This window comes from Lemur catta, chromosome 4 (assembly GCF_020740605.2).
Source record: "Lemur catta isolate mLemCat1 chromosome 4, mLemCat1.pri, whole genome shotgun sequence".
In the NCBI taxonomy this organism is placed as follows: Eukaryota; Metazoa; Chordata; class Mammalia; order Primates; family Lemuridae; genus Lemur; species Lemur catta.
Window position 1 is genome coordinate 72,204,764 of NC_059131.1, and position 18,106 is coordinate 72,222,869.

Sequence of the window (18,106 nt, forward strand, 5' to 3'; positions counted from 1 at the left end):
ACTCAGACATTTTTTCTGGAGAGATCAATAGGTTTCACCAGATTCTCAGAGGGTCTGTGGTCCACTCAAAGATAGAGAACAAAGGATATGAATAATATCAGAAATATGCAAATTACCCAAAACATGATTTATGAACTCTTAAGAATTTTCATATTTAATACTGCCTTTTCCACAGATGTAGTCTACTTATAACACTTCGCATTATCCCTCAAAGTCGCTTAAAAAAGCAAATGGATATTTGATATCCATGTTCTGTGTAGAAGACATTAAGAGGTACTACTCAATCTCCATTTGTTTTCGAATTTTCCCTGACTTTGTGGGAACTGAATGTGTGAGGTCAATGTTATTATTTCAAATATTGAGCAGAATTTTTTACTTGGAGGAACACACAGAGATGCTGTTCTGGATTTAGCTACACGGACATCAGCTTACTGGTTGCTCATTAAATGTCCAGGGCAGCATTATAAAGTGATACAGCCTTTAAAATTAATCAGGTCAAGGGGATTTTAGAAATATTAGTCTTCGTTAAAGTGGAATCAGATCCACATTAGCAAGGTATCCTTTCGTGGGCATCTGTAGGTGCAAACTGACAGGAAAAGGCCTCTGCTGGAACAGGCCAGGGCAGCTTTGGCTGCGGTCATTCTGGGGCTTCTTTGAAGTTAGGGGCTCACAATGGCTGGAATCAAAAAAAGGACACGATGAAGGTATCTACACCATTCTAGATAAAAGCTAATGGACAAAGCCTAGCATGGGGTATGCGAGGGCTGGGGGATAGGGGAGACACGGGGTGATCAACCTGTGCAAACAGACCTTCCTCAGGCAGGGAGGAGACCTGCCTTTTGTTCCACTCCAAGTTAATGTTTGTGGTGGAAGGGAACTCTGGCTGCACATCTGTTCAGACTTGGAGAAGAGGGAACTGGGGAGCTCCTCAGGAGTGCCGCTTGGCCGCATCGTAGGCTGACAGTAGCACCTGACACATGAAAGGTGCTCAATAAGTATTTGTGGGATGGTTTCATGAGAACATCATCTCATTTATTGCTCATAGCAACCCTGGTAGGAGGCAGTATTAGCTCTAAGCCACAGACAAGGAAACACATTTGAGAGGAACCTTGCCCAAGGTCCTGGGCAGTGCTGGGGATGAGCTTGCAGCCCAGGTCTCCATCTCCAGAGCTATTTCCATCACTCTGTACAGCTAAAGAGACAAAAAGCACATGAGAGACTGTTATGTGTGTCTTTATGAGCCCTCCACCTTCACACAGCCGCAGGTAGTGCCATGGTGCTAAACTGGCATGACATTCAAGTGCCACGGTGTGGTGCTACAGAGCTGGACAGAGGGTAGGCAGAGGCAGAGCTCCATCCTTGCAGTGGGAATGAGCCATTCCTGTCCTCCTGCCCACATGCCTTGAGGATTCCTTCCATTGGTTTATGTCCTCAGAGCTCTGAAGAGGAGACTCAGGAAGTTGGACCAAACCTCTCAACCACTGCAGCCTGGCTAACCCTGACCCTTTCCAGCCACTCTCTCCAGTACCACTCCTGGGCTATGCAGTGGGGGGCCCACACCCTGTCCTGCTCCTCCGTAGGGTATGGAAGTCTATCTCAGCCCTGGGGCTCCTTAGTATGTTCCTCACAGAGGCTGCCACCATTCTTCACTTCCTACGATGAATGCTCAGCACGTGGAAGGACCTTACGTCTCTTCCTTCATTCTCTGTGGGAAGCAAGTTAACCATAGCATGTTGGAAACTGGAAATTGCTCTTTTGGTGGAGATGCTTTGGAAAATAAACCAAGGGCTCTGCTCTGAGGAATCCCCATGGTCAGTATGTTCTACCCATGATTTCAGACTTTAGTACTTTAAGCGATCTAAACATAGCCCAGCACTTTAAAGGCATGAGCTCTAAGCTTAGTGCACCTAAGGTTGGGACACTGCTAGCCAAGTGTTTCTCCTAGCTTCTTTTTTACACCAAATTGAAAGACCTCAGAGGGCAAGGGCCATGTCTTATTGTTCTTTGTATTCTCACCATCTGGTGGTGTTTTGTTTATTAAGTTGAACTAATACATTTATTGAGGTTACTCACCACTGTATAAGGAATTACTATTTGTGAATTTCACTATCTATAGCAAATACTAAGAGTTTTCATGTCTTTTTTTTTCCTTCTTCTCTCTTTCCATCTCCCTTCCCCTCCCCACTCAAAACTTACCATTTCAGCCACCTGAAATGGTTATAGACCAAGTCAAGGATTTTCAAAAAATTCCTATTTATACCATCTCCTTCAATTACAATGATGAGATTGCAAATGGATTTTTGAGAGAGCTTGCTTCTTTGACTGGAGGAGAGTTCCATTTTTATGATTTTGGTTACAAGGACCTTGTTCCTCCAGAGGCTGTTCAGGTAAGAGCTTGATGGGCTGAGAAGGGAGTGTTCATTTATTTGAGGATTACAGGCTGGAAATAATATCTTAGTTGGGAAAATGGCAACCACAAAGATAACTAAGTTGAGCAAATGAATCATTGAACACTGATTTTACCAGTGTTTCTCAAAATGTAGTCCAGGGACCACACCTGAGCGAGGGCACTTGAGCAGATTCCTGGATCCTACTTCAGAGCTACTAAATCAGAATATAGCAAAGGCCCAGGAATCTTAATTCATAAATTTTATTTTTCTCTAAACTTTTTATTATGGAAAGTTTCAAACACACACAAAAGTAGAATAATATATGGACCCCCATGTACCCATAATTAAAATTCAACAATTATCAACATTGTGCCAAACTTTAGGAATCTGTATTTTTAACAAGGATCCCAGGGGATCCATATGTGAATTAGACCATGTTGATTGATGGTGGTGTTCATGTCTTCCCTGTCCTTATTGATTTTGTGTCTAGTAGTTCTATAAGTTGCAGTGGAGGAAGGATAGGGGTTTTCCACCCAACAAATAGTGTTGGAACAATTGAACATCCGTATACCAAAAAAACTTTGATCTAGAACTCACACCATATTCAAAAATTAACTCAAAATGGTTCATGTACCTAAATGTAAAACCTAGGTTTTCCTCCTTTTAGAGAAGAATCTATGAAGAACCTTTTGTGATCTTGTGTTAGACAAAGAACTTTTTTAGATAGTATATCAAAAGCACCATCCATATAAGAATAAATTGATGAATTGGAATTGATCAAAATTAAAAGCTTCTTCTTTTGAAAAGATGATGCTAAGATAATGAAAACACAAATTACACACTGGAAGAAAAAAATTCAAATTGTGTATCTAATAAAGGACTTGTATCCAGAATATATAAAGGTCACTCAAAACCTAATAATAAGAAAACTCAAAAAATGGGCAAAAAGTTTAAATAGACATTTTACCAAAAAAAAAAAATTCATGCCAAACAAGAACATGAAAAGTTGCTCAATATTATTAGTCATTAAGAAAATACAAATTAAAACCACAATTAGATACCATTACATAAGTATTATAATGGCTAAATTTAAAATGACTGACAATACCAAGAGTTTGCAAGGATATGGAGGAACTGGAACTCTTATATGCTGCTGGTGAGATTGTAAACTGATAAAACAGTTTGGAAAACAGTTTGTTTTTTACCTTTTTCTTTTCCTTCTCTCTCTCTCTCTCTCTCTTTTTTTTTTTTTTTTTTTTGAGATAGGGTCTCGCTCTGTTGCCCCAGCTAGAGTACAGTGGCATCATCATAGCCCACTGCAACTTCAAACTTCTGGGCTCAAGGGATCCTTCTGCCTCAGCCTCCCAAGTAGCTGGTGCTACAGGTGCATGCCATCATGCCTGGCTAATGTTTCTATTTTTTGTAAAGATGGGGTCTCCTGCACAGGCTGGTCTCAAACTCCTGACCTCAAGCAATCCTCCCACCTTACCCTCCCAGAGTGCTAGGATTACAAGTGTGAGCCACTGTGCCTGGCCTGGTTTTTTCTTTAAAAGTTTAACATCACAAATCATATGATTCAAACATTCTACTCCTGGATATTTAGTCAAGAGAAATGAAAGCAGATGTCCATACAAATACTTGTACATAAATGTTCATAGCTTTATTTATAATAGCCCAAACCTGGAAACAAATCAACTGTCCATGCACAAGTGAATGAATAAATAAATTTTGGTATTGATTCATGCTGCAACATGGGTGAATCTCAAAATAATAATGAGCAAAGGAAGCCAGACCAAAAAAAGAGTATTTCCTGTATGATCCCATTTATAGAAAATTCTAGCAAATTGCAACTAATGTATAATGACAGAAAGCTGATAAGTAGTTCTTTCAGACTTAGGGAGAAGAGTTGCGGGAGGGAAGGCAGATTTACAATGGGGCACAAGGGAACTTTTGGGGCAATAGACATGTTCATTGTCTTGATTGTAATGATTCCACTGATGTGATTGTCAAACTTTTCAAATGGTACATTTAACATGTGTTCAGTTTATTATATGTGAATTATACATCAATAAAGCTGGCTAAAAGTAGAATAAGAACAACATGACATTCTTTAGATTCTTCTTTTCCTGATACAGTTGGCTTTCTGTTAGAAATGTTTGAAATTTGAACTCTTTTATACAGTCTATAATGTATTCACTTCTCATTTTGCAGAATGAAGATCTGACTCTTTTAGTTAAGGAAATGGAGCAAGGGCAGAGTGACCTGGAGAAGGTGCAAGACCTTTATTCTGAGTCCTTGATCATGGACTGGTGGTACAACGGGGAAAAGGAAGGTGACAGCAAGTGAGTGCCAAACCGCCCTGTCTTCCCCATGGCTAGGGGCCTCTCAGACACTCTGCTTGCTCTCTGAGACACTTTTCCTTTCTGAAATGCTTCATGAGATTTCTTTTAGTGAAAAAAATCACATAGTATGATTAAGTTAGGATTTTTTTAAGCAAAGAGAATTAATATTATTAATTTAATAACAATGGGCTTGAGAAGGCCACATATTCACCTTTCTATTCTCCACCAGTGTGGACAGTCCCACTCCCCAACCCAAGCAGTGACAGGGCAGAGAGGAGCACTGGGTGGGGAAGGAGACTGGACTCAGGGATCACAATGCCTGAGGTCTGGACTTCACCTTGTGTGACCTTGGCGAGTCCCGTAAGGTTCCTCTTTACCTCCCCATTGCTGTAGAGCTCAGTTTCCTCATCTTTAAAATGGTGGCTGTGGTGGTGGGGTTTAGGATAGATGATTTCTCAGGTCTGTCCGCACCCTATTTTCCAATATGTTTCTAATTAGTAGTTTTTAAACAAAATCAAAACTACTTCCAACATTCTGGAAATTTGTCAAATCTTATTTAAATTATTTAACATTGTTCAGATATTCAAGTTGTCACAGCTACCCTGCCAGGAGAGTGGCTTTATATTTAAAAGAATGGTGGCAAAGGGAAAAATATTAAAAATACATTTATTAATCAGAATTTCTTGTTTAGCAAAATTTACTATTTTCCTATTAGCAACTTAAGCATCTATATGGGTTGAGGGCAGGCCATGAGCATGGAATCAGTAAAAAGAGGTAAATGTTATAATGGTCATCTTATAATGAGATTTTGCAGCATTATTTTTAAGTATTTGGGAAAGTACAGATACATCTTCTAAACTCAAAATATCTGAAAAATAAACTAAGAACCAAACAAATGAGCAACACTTAAGTATAAATTATTTTCTCTGTACCTTCAGCCAGTACCTTAACTATCTTTTTCTCCTCGTTGAATCAAACTAAAAATCTCAGGACAAAATGACCAGCTGTTGCTTAGAAGTTGGATGGGTCAGTTGACTGTGTCTGATATTGGCTTGAGTAGTGGCTACAGTCTTGGTTTTTATATTTCTTTATTGGGGGCTGGAGGGAGCAGATTCTGGAATCAGAGAAGCATTTTAATATTCCATACATTACATGTTAGGTGACTTTGGGCAAGTTACTTAACCCTGTGGAGCCTCAGTTTGTTCATCTATAACAGAAATAATGGTAGTCGTAGGATTGTTGGGTGGATGAGAGTATGCCTCAGTGAGAGTATGCCTGGCATGTAATAAGAGCTCTGAATTAATATAAAAGAAAGAGTAAAAGGCAGCACCTCATCCTACAGATACCATGTTTCCATGCTTCCTTATAACTTAACATTAGGAAAAGTTGATTCTCCCACTTTAGCTATGGTCAACAACAAACTGCCCTTTTCTAGTTTTCCACCAGGTCAACAAAATATTACAGCCCCCAAATCTTTTTTCAAACCTCTATTGAGTCAAAATCATGTGCCAGGAGAACTGGGATGCACAAATGGATGTAAGCCTGGTCCTGTCTGCTGTGGGATATGTTACACAAAGGATTATGGAACGGGGTGGATGCTCCGTGGAGGTATGGGGGCGGGGTGGCTGGTGAAGGCCAGAGGGCACACTTTACAGTGTGGCAGCAGGAGATTGTTCTGGAACCTTTCCTTTCTGAGCTGCTGGGTTTAGAGCTTCAGAGAAGGTAATGTCTGGGAAAATACTTAAGCATTTCTGGGATCTCTCCTGGTCCCACATCTTCTCCAGAATGGTTTGCCACAATCTGATCCAAGGCAGGAGTTTCCTTTCTCTAGCTTTTATAAGAGCTTGCTGGTTGACACTTTGGTTAGAGAAATGGCTTTCTGTAATGCTTGCATGTTTATGACCAGCTCTCCCTCATATTAATCCTCACATCAGCCCTACATCAACCCTCACACAGGTGAGGTTTCCTGCAGTTTATAGATGAGAAAAGTGAAGAAGTTTAGAGAGAAATGAGCAACTTCAACAAAGTCACACAGCCAGGAGGGACCAGATTCATGATGTGAGCCATATCTTCTGACTCCAGGGTTGGGCCCCTGTCCACTCTTCTGCATGGAACAGGATAAATGACTATTTTTATATTAATCCAAATGAGGGAAGGCTCACTTCTTTAGGTTTGACGTGTTCAACATGAATGTATTGCTTTAACTCTGCCTTCTTCATGGAAATTTTCTTTTCCCCCTCTTTTTTTCCTACTTTTTTTTTTTTTTGGTCTACTTTTTATATATATCAAAGCAGGCATCAAAAGGAAATCTGTTCTATGGTTTCAACCCCAGAAAAATGTGCAAAACTTCAATCTGATGTTGAATCAGTGCGAACCTCATCCCTGAATATGTTGAAAGGACCATGGGACCTTTTGGATCAAAAGATTCAGAAAAAGAAAGTCCTCCATGCAGGTATCAGTGAACAAAATGGCTTGATTCTTTACTGGTTTTCCTTCAATGCAAGAAGATAGAATAAAATTAAACCCACATAGTATTTTTTAAAAGCCCTAAACTTGTGGGGGTTTTTTAACTAAAAATTTTATTTAGATAATTATACATTCACATGATCTTATATACCTAGCCTTTATCCAGTTTTTCCTAATGGTAACCTCTTGCAAAATAATAGCACAATATTGAAACCAGGATACTGATATTGATCTAATCCACAGGTCTTATTTATATTGTCCCAGTTTTACTTGTACTCGTTTGCCCTTTTATAACCACACCCACCTCCCTTTCACCGCCTTCCCTACAGCTAAAATCATACTAAATGGTGAAAGACTGAATTATTTCCCCCTAAGACTGGGAAAAAGGTAAGGATACCCACTCTCGCCACCCTTATTCAACATAGTACTGGAAGTTCTAGCCACTGCAACAAGGCAAAAAGAAGAAATAAAGCCAGAAAGATGGGGAAGGATGAAATAAAACTGTCCCTCTTTGTAGAGAGCATATTGTCTATGTAGAAACAGCAAAGGATCTACCCAAAATAGAAATTCCTAGAACCATTAAGTGAGTTCAGCAACATTGCCAGTTATAGGCTCAACATACAAAATTAATTGTATTTTGACATACAAACAATGAACATATAGCAACTATATTAAAAACCATTTATAATTACTCCAAATAAAATAATTAGGTATGACACTTAACATTTACAGGATCTCTGTATTGAAAATTACAAAATTCTGCTGTAATACATCAAAGACCTAAATAAATGGAGAAACATACCATGTTCATGGGGTGGATGAATTGGCATCATAGATGCCAGTTCTCACGAAGTTGATCTACATGTTTAATGTAATTCATAATAAAATCCCAGAAACTTTTTTTTTTTTTTTTGAGACAGAGTCTCACTCTGTTGCCCGGGCTAGAGTGAGTGCCGTGGCAACATCCTAGCTCACAGCAACCTCAATCTCCTGGACTCAAGCAATCCTCCTGCCTCAACCTCCCGAGTAGCTGGGACTACAGGCATGCGCCACCATGGCCAGCTGATTTTTTCTATATATATTTTTAGCTGTCCATATAATTTCTTTCTATTTTTAGTAGAGATGGGGTCTCGCTCTTGCTCAGGCTGGTCTCGAATTCCTGAGCTCAAACAATCCACCCACCTCGGCCTCCCAGAGTGCTAGGATTACAGGCGTGAGCCACCGCGCCTGGCCCCAGAAACATTTTTTATAAACATAGATAAGCATATTCTAAAATGTATACAGAAACTTCTGGTCCTAGGATAGCTAAAATAATTTTGAAAAAAAGAATAAAGTTGGAGGAATCACTGTACCTGATATTAAGGCTTACCATGTAAATATATTAACGAAGACAGTGTAGTATTGGTGGAGGGATAGCCAATATAGAGGAACTAGATTTAACTCACATAAATATGCCCAACTGATTTTGACAAAGGTGCAAAATTAGTTCAACAGAGTTAAGTACAGCCTTTCAACAAATGGTGCTGGAACAATATCTGTAGCCAAAAAAAAGAAAAAGAAGGAAAAAGAAAAAAAGAAACCTGACCTAAACCTCACACCTTATACAAAAATGAACACAAATGGATCATGTAGTTCAATGTAAAACATAAAACTATAAAACTAGAAAAAAAATAGAAGAAAATTTTTATCAAGTTGAGGAAGTTCCTCACATTCCAAGCTTTCTGAGAATTTTTATCATGAACGGGTGCTGGATTTTGCCAAATGCCTTTTCTGTAAGAATTGATATATGATTTTTCTTCTTTGGTCTATTGATATATAGATTACATTGACTGATACTCAAATGTGGAAGTGGCCCTGTGTATCTTGGAATATTTCCCACTTGGTTTCAGTGTATAATTCTTTTCGTACATTGCTGGATTCAGTTTACTAATATTTTGTTGAGGATTTTTATATCAAAGTTCATAACTGCTATTGGTCTGTAGTTTTTTGTTTGTTTGTTTGTTTGTTTGTTTTAATAGTCCTTTTCCAGCTTTAGTATCAAACTGATATTGTCCTCATCAAATGAGTTAGGAAGTTGTCCTTCCTCTTCTATTCCTGGAAGAAATTAATGTAATTCTCCTTTGAATGTTTCATAAAGTTGTCATGAAACCATTTGGGCCTAGGGATTTCTTTTTCGGGAGATTTTTCATAATTAATTCAATTGCTATAATGGTTTTAAGGTGATTCATATCATCCATTTCATCTTGGTTGAGTTTCAGCAGTTTGTGGTTTTTGAGGAATTAATTGGTCCATTTTTTCTAATTTGTCAAATTTATGAGGGCAAAGTTGTTTGTTGTATTCCTCTATTACCTTTTTAATGGCTGCAAGATCTTTAGTGATGTTTCCTGTTTCATTCTTGATATTAGTGCTTTGTGTCTGTCTTCTCTCTTTTCGTCGTCTTCAGTCTTGCTTGAGGTTTTATCAGTTTTATTTTCTATTTGTTCGGTTGTTTCAGGAGAATTTGTAATTAATTGTTGAAGCATTTTTATAGTCAGCTACCTTAAAATCCTTATCAGCTAACTCTGATTTCTAATACATCTTGGTGTTGGCATCATTTATTTTTTCTCATAAAAGATGCAATTTTCTTGGTTCTTGATATGAATGGGTGATTTTTGGTAGTGTCCTGGACGTTTTGTTTATTATGTTAGGGACTCTGGAACCTATTTAAATCTTTTATTTTAGGAAGTAGCCACCCTGCTTAAATTTAGCATATAGGCCTTGACCTACTTTTGTGGGCTATGGTCCCAATGGCAATTTAATTTTTATAGCCTTTATGGTATTATTTTGGTGCTTGTTTTCCTGGTGTGCCTGGGACTCCTACTGGTCCCTGCTGGTACTGCCTGAGCTGGCAGCAGGAGTCTCAGACCAGGATGTTAGGTGTTTTGTGAGGGTGCAGTCGTTGTGGTGACATATCCCACCCCACTGCTGTCTGTGGGTCTCTGGGGTCTCTCCATGTCTCTGGGTGGGGGAGGAGAAACTTGAAACCACAGGAACCAAGAGACTTCCTGGAATGGGCCACTTCCTAAAGCTTCTTTCCTCTTGCACGCTCTGTCTGCTTGCTCCTGGTATCTCTGTATGAGGAGCAGTATCTTGGACCCATAGGGACGAACAGCCTTCCCATACTGGCTACTTGTATGGTGGTATCCCTTTGGCCAGTCCTGCCTGCCCACCCCAGTGAACCTGAGTCTTGTTAGAGTTGCTGCTTGTCCTAAGCATTTTAATGGCCTGTTGTCATTTTACCATTTCACTTAGATTTGGGATCCTTGCTGTTGAGAGGCAATAATATGCTGACTTTTTATTTTGTTTCCATTTTTTATGTAAAAAAAGCGATGAAATGTGATGAATGACCAGTCATACAGAGTCTGGGGAGGAGTTAAATGCTTGAATCCATTGCCAAACACATTTTCATTCAGTATTTGTAGCATTTAAGAATAGTGCAGTTTTTGTGTTTGGGGACTTTGGGAGCTAAGTTTCAGTTTCATTTGGCACACACAAAATCTGGTTATTTCATCCAGCAATTGTGGTCAAGGTGGCCTGCCAGTGTGCCAGTGGCAGGAGCTCAGCTCTCCCATGTGGATCATTTATCCCTTTTTCTCACATAGTTCCAAAGAAAGTATATCTTTCTTAACTCCTGATCACAGACACAACCAAGACAGGCCTCACCCTTTTATTGCCTAGAAAAACAATGAATACCACATAGCACACTCTTATCTCCTTGCATGGAGACCACTAGTATTACTTTTCTGTGCAAAATATAGATCAGTTGCAGATTATTAGCTAATCTTTATTTATCTAATTTCTCATAGGAGAGGTTGAGGCCCCCTCAATGAAAACACACATTTCATTCATGAATGCTTATGTAAAGCCTTGGGACTTGAGCCTCTAAATTGTAAAGTACAGAATACAATTAGTGTGGTTTATATTATCAAATATGGAAAGTAATCAAGTTGACTTGGCACAGGTTCATTGTCCTCTAATGCATACAGATTAAAGGTCGATATTTGATAAGTATCATTTGCTAGGAGAAGGGATGCAACAGAAGGTAGAAAATAATACAGATAAAGGTCTGAACGACATTTGTGGTAGGTAGAATTTCTAAAAGGGCTTACCAAAGGTGTCCTGACCTGAGCCCTACAACCTCTGAATATGATGAGACCTCACTCTCATGATCATGTTATATTGACCTAAAGACAGGGTTGGCTAGGTGGGTAATCACATGAGCCCTTACAAGTAGGAGCTTTTTCCAGTTGATGGCAGAAGAGAAAGAGAGATTTGAACCATGAGAGGAATTCAATACTCCAGTGGTGGCTTGAAGATGGAGGAGTCACATGAAAAGAAATGTGGTTGCCTTAAGGAGCTGAGAGAAGCCCCTGGGCTACCACCAGCAAGGAAATGGGGACTCAGTCCTACAACTGCAGGGAAGTGAATTCTGCCAACAACCTGAATGAGCTTGGAAGCAGACTTCTCTCCAAAAGGGGCACAGCTTGAATTCAGATAAAGGGGGAAATCCACTGTGGCAGCATGCAGTTTGTGGCAGGACTATCCTCTGAGGATTAGGAACCAAAGTCGCATTCTTCTTTTAAGGATCCAGTGATATGGTTGTATCTAGTGAAGTATTAATATCTCCTTCCATTCCAAATTCCTTTAACTCCTCTCCCTGTGATACCAACAGAATCAACCAAAACCAGCCTGCTCAGAAGCCAGATGTCCACCCTCAAGAGCTCAGCTTGCAGTGAAAGGAAGGATGGCCTCTCCAATTACTGCAGCTGGAGCACTGCTCCAAGTGACAAAGGCAAGCCAGAGAGGGTCTCTATCCCAGGAAGCCCAGCCAGCCTCCATTCGCCCAGTGCATTCCTGAAAGGGCTAGGTGTGGATATGTTTGGGAAAAACAAATTGTATTTTAATTGAGTCCCAATTGTTTCCTATTCAAAGGAATCCCTTGTAAGTGAGGTCCACCTGCTTTATGAACTGGATTTTCTTAGGGTTAGACTTGTACTTAGAGTGCTTGGGTGTTTAATACACACAGGCTCACATAACTATGGTGCTAGTGGTGATGCTTGCTGCCACTCCATGATTTGAATTCGAAACATTAATACTTAACAGTTGGTTTACTTTCTTCCCTCATTCATGGGGTACTATCCAATAAGCCCCTCTAAGGCCCAAATTGTCATCCTTTTGGGGGCTAGCTATGAGGAAAATATGATTTTTCCATTCAATTTTTATTACTATTTATAAATTTACTATTTTTTAAATAGAAAATTTTTAAAGTTTAATTCCTATTGTACTTTTCCTTATATTTCAAATAGTTAATAAATAATAAATCCCACGTACTCACAGTCCCCTGGGTAGTAGGAAGCACCTGAGTGACAAATGTACACCTGTTGTTACTCAGTCATAGTTTAATCAAACTCTATTTTTGTTAATACTGATCTATGTGATGCCTTTTCCTCAGTTTCAATTATCCTGTCACATTTCCAAGTCTGCTACGTGCACAGTGCTTAAAGGGCTTATCAAATGATGATTAGAACGTGATTTCTTAGTTATTTCACTAGCTTATGTACCTCTCCTTCTCAATGCTGCTCATTCAACAAAGTAATATTCCTTCCTATTTATAAATACAAGTTTATGTAAGGATGTAAATTTAAACTCCCAGATATTAATTTGAAAATTTAAACTTACAACTGCACAAGACCTAACAAGGTTTTTGGTTTTCTACATAGAGCTGGAGAACCATAATATGAACTATCAAAAACTAAAATGTTGATCAAGCCTCTCCTGCATAATCTGGGGGAGTCTAAGAGGTCAACATTGAACAATCATGGGTTCATGCTATTCTTGTTGAACATTTTAGGCTGGGCATTGTGGCTCACACCCATAATCCCAACACTTTGGGAGGCCGAGGCAGGAGGATCGCTGGAGGCCAGGAGTTCAAGACCAGCAACATACTGAGACTGAATCTCTACAAAGATTAATAAAAATATTAGCTGCTCGAGAGGCTGAGGCAGGAAAAACATTTGAGCTTGGGAGGTCAAGTTGCAGTGAGCTATGTTAGTGCCACTGCACGCCAGCCTAGATGACTGAGGGAAATGCTGTCTTTTAAAAATAAATAGATAGATAGATAAATGTTAAAGATGTGTTTTCTGGAGAATAAGAGAATGAGTATGTCTCATTCTTCCATAGTGAGAGATTTCAATGGATGTGGGGTGACGTAGATAAGCAAAACAATGGTAGTGCCGTATTTATCTATGCATTCAGTATAAATTGCAAAGGAATCTTGCCTGATAACCCACTCTGACAGATCAAGATATATTTTCTGAAATATGGTCCATTTATTAGCCCTCGGTCACAGCTGAACTGAGACAAGTGTGATCCCTTTGCATTTTGATATAAACGCCATATATGAGGAAAATATACAACTGCCATTTCCCCTTCCACAGAAGTAAGCATCCTGCTGACAAATGAGTACCTGGATGACAAATCACCAGAAAGATTGACCCAAAAAGGAAGCCAAGTTTATGATGAGTGAGTGCTTTAATTTTATGAGAACAGTTTTGTCTGTTACCCACCAAGTTGTAAGTTTTAAAACACCACAGTCCTGTGTTCTTAGTTTTTCAGATATATCTTCAGAAAACTGGCTCAAGACCTATGGCTTGGTCGCCAAGAAACTGACCATCATGGATGCCTTGTCAGTGACTGCGGTCCCCCACAGCCCGACCTACATCCCCGTTCTGGACAAGCATGTTGTTTCCAAGGTCTTTGATGAGGTAAACTATGTGTCCCTGATTGACGTATCTTTCAGTTTCTGCCCAAATAAAAAGTAGTCCACTGCAATTTCTTGTATGGATGTAATATAAATGTATTTTAGCCATTGGGAAAAAAAGTATTTATAAAGACAGTAAAAAGGAGAGAGAAAGAATAGCTCTCAAGAATTTTTTTTAAGGTGAGAGGAAACTGACCTTTGTTGCATTGTCAGTTCATGGCTTGTTGCTGATGGGTAGAAGTATGGAGCTGCAGAAATGTTGAGGAACTCTGTAGGTCAGAGTCACAAATGAACATCATCCAATATGAAAGGATAGGGAGACCTTGTGAGAGATTATGTCCTTCCTTAGCTTACCTTCTCTTCCTAAACTGAGTGAATTCCTATATTTTCCGTCATAAAAGCCTCCAAAGGAAAAAGAGAGAGAGAGAGACAAGAGACAGAGATAGAGAGAGGAAAGAGACCGCACCAGCAAGAGAACCACCAGAGGCTACTAGTCAGGTTCCAAGTGGAGAAAAAGAGCTTCCAGTATGAAGGCACGGTGGGGTTAAAAGTGGAGGAAGACCAAGTAAGTACTGAACAGTTTCCATTGAATTTGGCCACTAAGAGGTGCTTGTCTTTACAAGAACAAATCCAGTGGAGCAGCCAGATTGCATTGTGATAAGGAAGAAATGAGAACACGAACATTGAACCTCAGAGCTTCCTGGCAAATATAACAGCAACTAATAATTCAAATAGCAACATATCAGGCTTTATAGTCACTAAGTGGAAACAATATCCTTAAAAGTCCTTTCTCATGCTAAAACATTTACAAAGAAAATAATGCAATGTTTGGGATTTGCTTCAACATAATCTGAATGGTGGGAGTAGTAGGGAGAGGGAAGGAGTAGCCGAAACAGATTGGCCATGAGTTGACAGTTATTAAATTTGGAAAATAAGAATGTTGTAGGGGGAGACTCATTCTACTATTTATTTCTGCTTTCTAATATATTTGAAATTTCCCATAATAAGAAGTTGGGGAAAAAAAGATAGGATAACTTTAAAAAAGAAAGAAAGAAAAGGAAGGAAGGAAGGGAGGGAGGGAGGAAGGAAGGAAAGAAGGAAGGAAGGAAGGAAAAAGAAAGAAAAGACCTTATCTAACTGGCCTTCAAATAGCTGAGATTTTATTTATTTGGAAGAAGCAGATAAATTAATGAGATTTTTTTTCTATTAGTCACATTTTAAGAATTATAACCCATGGAGGTCAACATGCATCCTGGTTTGACATGACCAGTGACTCTTACTCTGAAGGTTGTATGTGTGTTATCCTTTAGGCTGGTTCCTGGCTACTTTGCCTCAAGATAAGCAGTCCTGTCCCTGGCCATGACCCTTGTGATTGGCAGATTCAATTTAGACCACCAGTGAACCTCTAACCTGATTAGTCAGATATCAACTTATCACTTGAACCTCACTTCTTCCAGAAGCAACAGAGAGAAGCTAAACACTGATTTATTTCTTTTAGGAAGTTTGGTGACAGCTTATTTATATTCTGTACGTTTATTATATTAATATTCTTCAGTTTTATTTGAAACAAAATATATTTAGTGAGCTCTCCCTGGAAATAGAATTTTCTTGGGCTTATCATGCTTTTTTCTAAACCTCCTAACAACTTGAGATACATCAAAAAGTAAATTTCTCAAAAAAAGTATAGTAGGGTAGGGGAACATAAGCATAAAATCCAAGGAAGAAACCATAAAGGAAAGATTTATAGACTGAATACATAAAAATGTTATTTTGCATAAAAACATATAAATAAAATGAAGGCAGATCTCAGAAAAATATCTGTAATATATACTACAGACAAAAAGGATCATAGGATATGTGTGTGTATCAGTATAAATCAGTGTTCAGTATATAAACACACATGCATACACATTCATACCATAACAGATAAAGGAATAAGAAAGTGTGATAAACACCTCAGTGGAAAATCTAGGGGAAAAAAGAGAAAAAGTCAAAACCACATACAAAAATATTTAACTTTACTGGTAACTATATGTACTTTGAAATAAATACAAATTGAAAATCAATTAGACACCTCCTCCCTCATCAAATTGGTAATGTTGAAAAATACTGATAAAAAATGATAGGGTAAAATGGGAACTGTTACATCCTGCTGGTGGGAGAATGAATTGGCGTGACCTTGGTGTAATATGTTCAGAGGCCTTAAGAGCTTACATTTACCCCATTAAATCCATGGAAATAATCAGAGATACTGACAAATATATGTGGAGAATAATTACTGCTGCCTTGTATCTAAGAATGAGAAAACTGAAACAACCTAAATATCTAGTAGATACATTCATATAATGGAATATCATACATTCATTAGATACCACGTTTCTGAAGAATAAGTAATAACATGAGGAAAAGCTCTCAATATCATGCTAAATGAAGAAATCAGAGTACAAAACTCCATATATAGTATGTTAGCAATTTGGCTATATGTATGTATATATAGACGTAGTACGTTCTCCCTCCCTCCTTTTTTCTATTACCAAAATGTTAAGTTTAACTCAATGCTGAGTTGTTAGAGAAGTTTGTTTTTTATTTATATACTTTTTAGTTTTTATTGTAGCACTTTTAACTCTTAACATATATTAATTATATACAGAGAAAAAAATTAACAAAAACAGACCTAAAAGCAAATGATAAAATGATATAAAGGAAACTTAATTTTTAATTAATTAATTATTTTATTTTTATTTGGTAAGCAATGAATACATTCTCAGCACATGAGATTTAAACCATCCTGAAGTCTTTGGAGGAAGTTGTGGAAGCTTCTCTCACAATCGCTCCCCTCCATGGAGGAAACATTCTGAATAGTTTGATAAATTTCCTTCCAATCCTTTTTCTACATGCACATATGTATATAGGCATATACATAACATATATATATATATATATATACAAATGTACATAGTGCTTCAATAAACATAAATAAAGCAATACCATATGGACTTTCTATTTTGTCTTTTAAAAATATTATGTCTTAAGGCAGGCGTGGTGGCTCACTCCTGTAATCCCAGCACTTTGGAGGATTGCTTGAGCCCGGGAGTTTGAGGCTACAGTAAGCTATGATCATGCCGTTGCACTCCAGCCTGGATGGCAGAGCAAGACCCCACCTCAAAAAGAAAAAAAAGAAAAAACAACAAACATTATGTCTTGGAGAACTTTCCACGCAAATAGATATTGGTCTATCTCATTCTCATTAGCTGTAAGGTTCTTCCCTATTATTAAAGGACATTTACATTTTATCCTTCCTAACTCTATTAAAAACAATCCTGTAACATATTTCCTTATACATAGATTTTGGGCACATGTATAAGTCTGTCTTTGGAATAGATTCCTTCAAGTGTGATTGCTGTACCCGAAAGATACGTACATATCAAATTTTGATAGATAAATTCAAATCATCCTCCAAATACATTTTACATTTCCACTAGTTTATATCCCCACAGTGTACAATGATGCCCTTTTCCTAAAAGGAACTCTATATAATACTTGATAATCTTTAGTCCTATGAGTGTAGAAATGCTTTGAAAACCCTGAAAGTAGTATGCAGATGTAAAATCCTGATTCAACTTCTCCTTTCCTCACTGGTTCATATGCTGAAGAGGTAAACTTAGTAACTCAGTCCAACATTCTGGAATTTGTTCTCTGGGATGTATGCAATGTATATGTCCTCTGGTAAAAATAATATTCCTACTCTGAGGTTGTTACAGCATTAAAAGAAATAATGTACATAATGGATAATACTTAGCAGGCACTTAATAAATGTTGGCTTTCATTATAAAAATATTCAACAAATATATGCCTACTGTAGGACTGTGCTGGGCTTGAGACAACAGTGCCAAATAGGACAGCGAACATTCCTAGCCCAGCACAGCTTACAGTCTCATGAAGGAAATAGCAATGAAAATAAGAAAATTTCTAATTAAATGTGACGAGTGGGAAGTGCTGCATGAGGATGCAAGAGAGGTCCCCTAACTGGATTTCAGTTGTGGGAGGTGTGCCTTAGCCAGCCATGTCCAAGTTCAGACCTGGGGAAGAAGAGGAGTTACGAAGGGGAA

At 38.4% G+C, this 18,106-nt stretch overlaps 1 protein-coding gene across 1 annotated transcript in view; it reads left to right on the forward strand.

Moving 5' to 3' along the window:
* Positions 1-18,106, forward strand: part of VWA3B (von Willebrand factor A domain containing 3B) — a 204,299-nt gene that overhangs the window by 118,378 nt on the left and 67,815 nt on the right. The window contains 6 exon segments of the mRNA XM_045550176.1: positions 2,205-2,387; positions 4,602-4,732; positions 7,027-7,184; positions 11,910-12,029; positions 13,675-13,759; positions 13,845-14,001. Of these exon segments, the coding sequence (XP_045406132.1) occupies positions 2,205-2,387; positions 4,602-4,732; positions 7,027-7,184; positions 11,910-12,029; positions 13,675-13,759; positions 13,845-14,001 (834 nt within the window).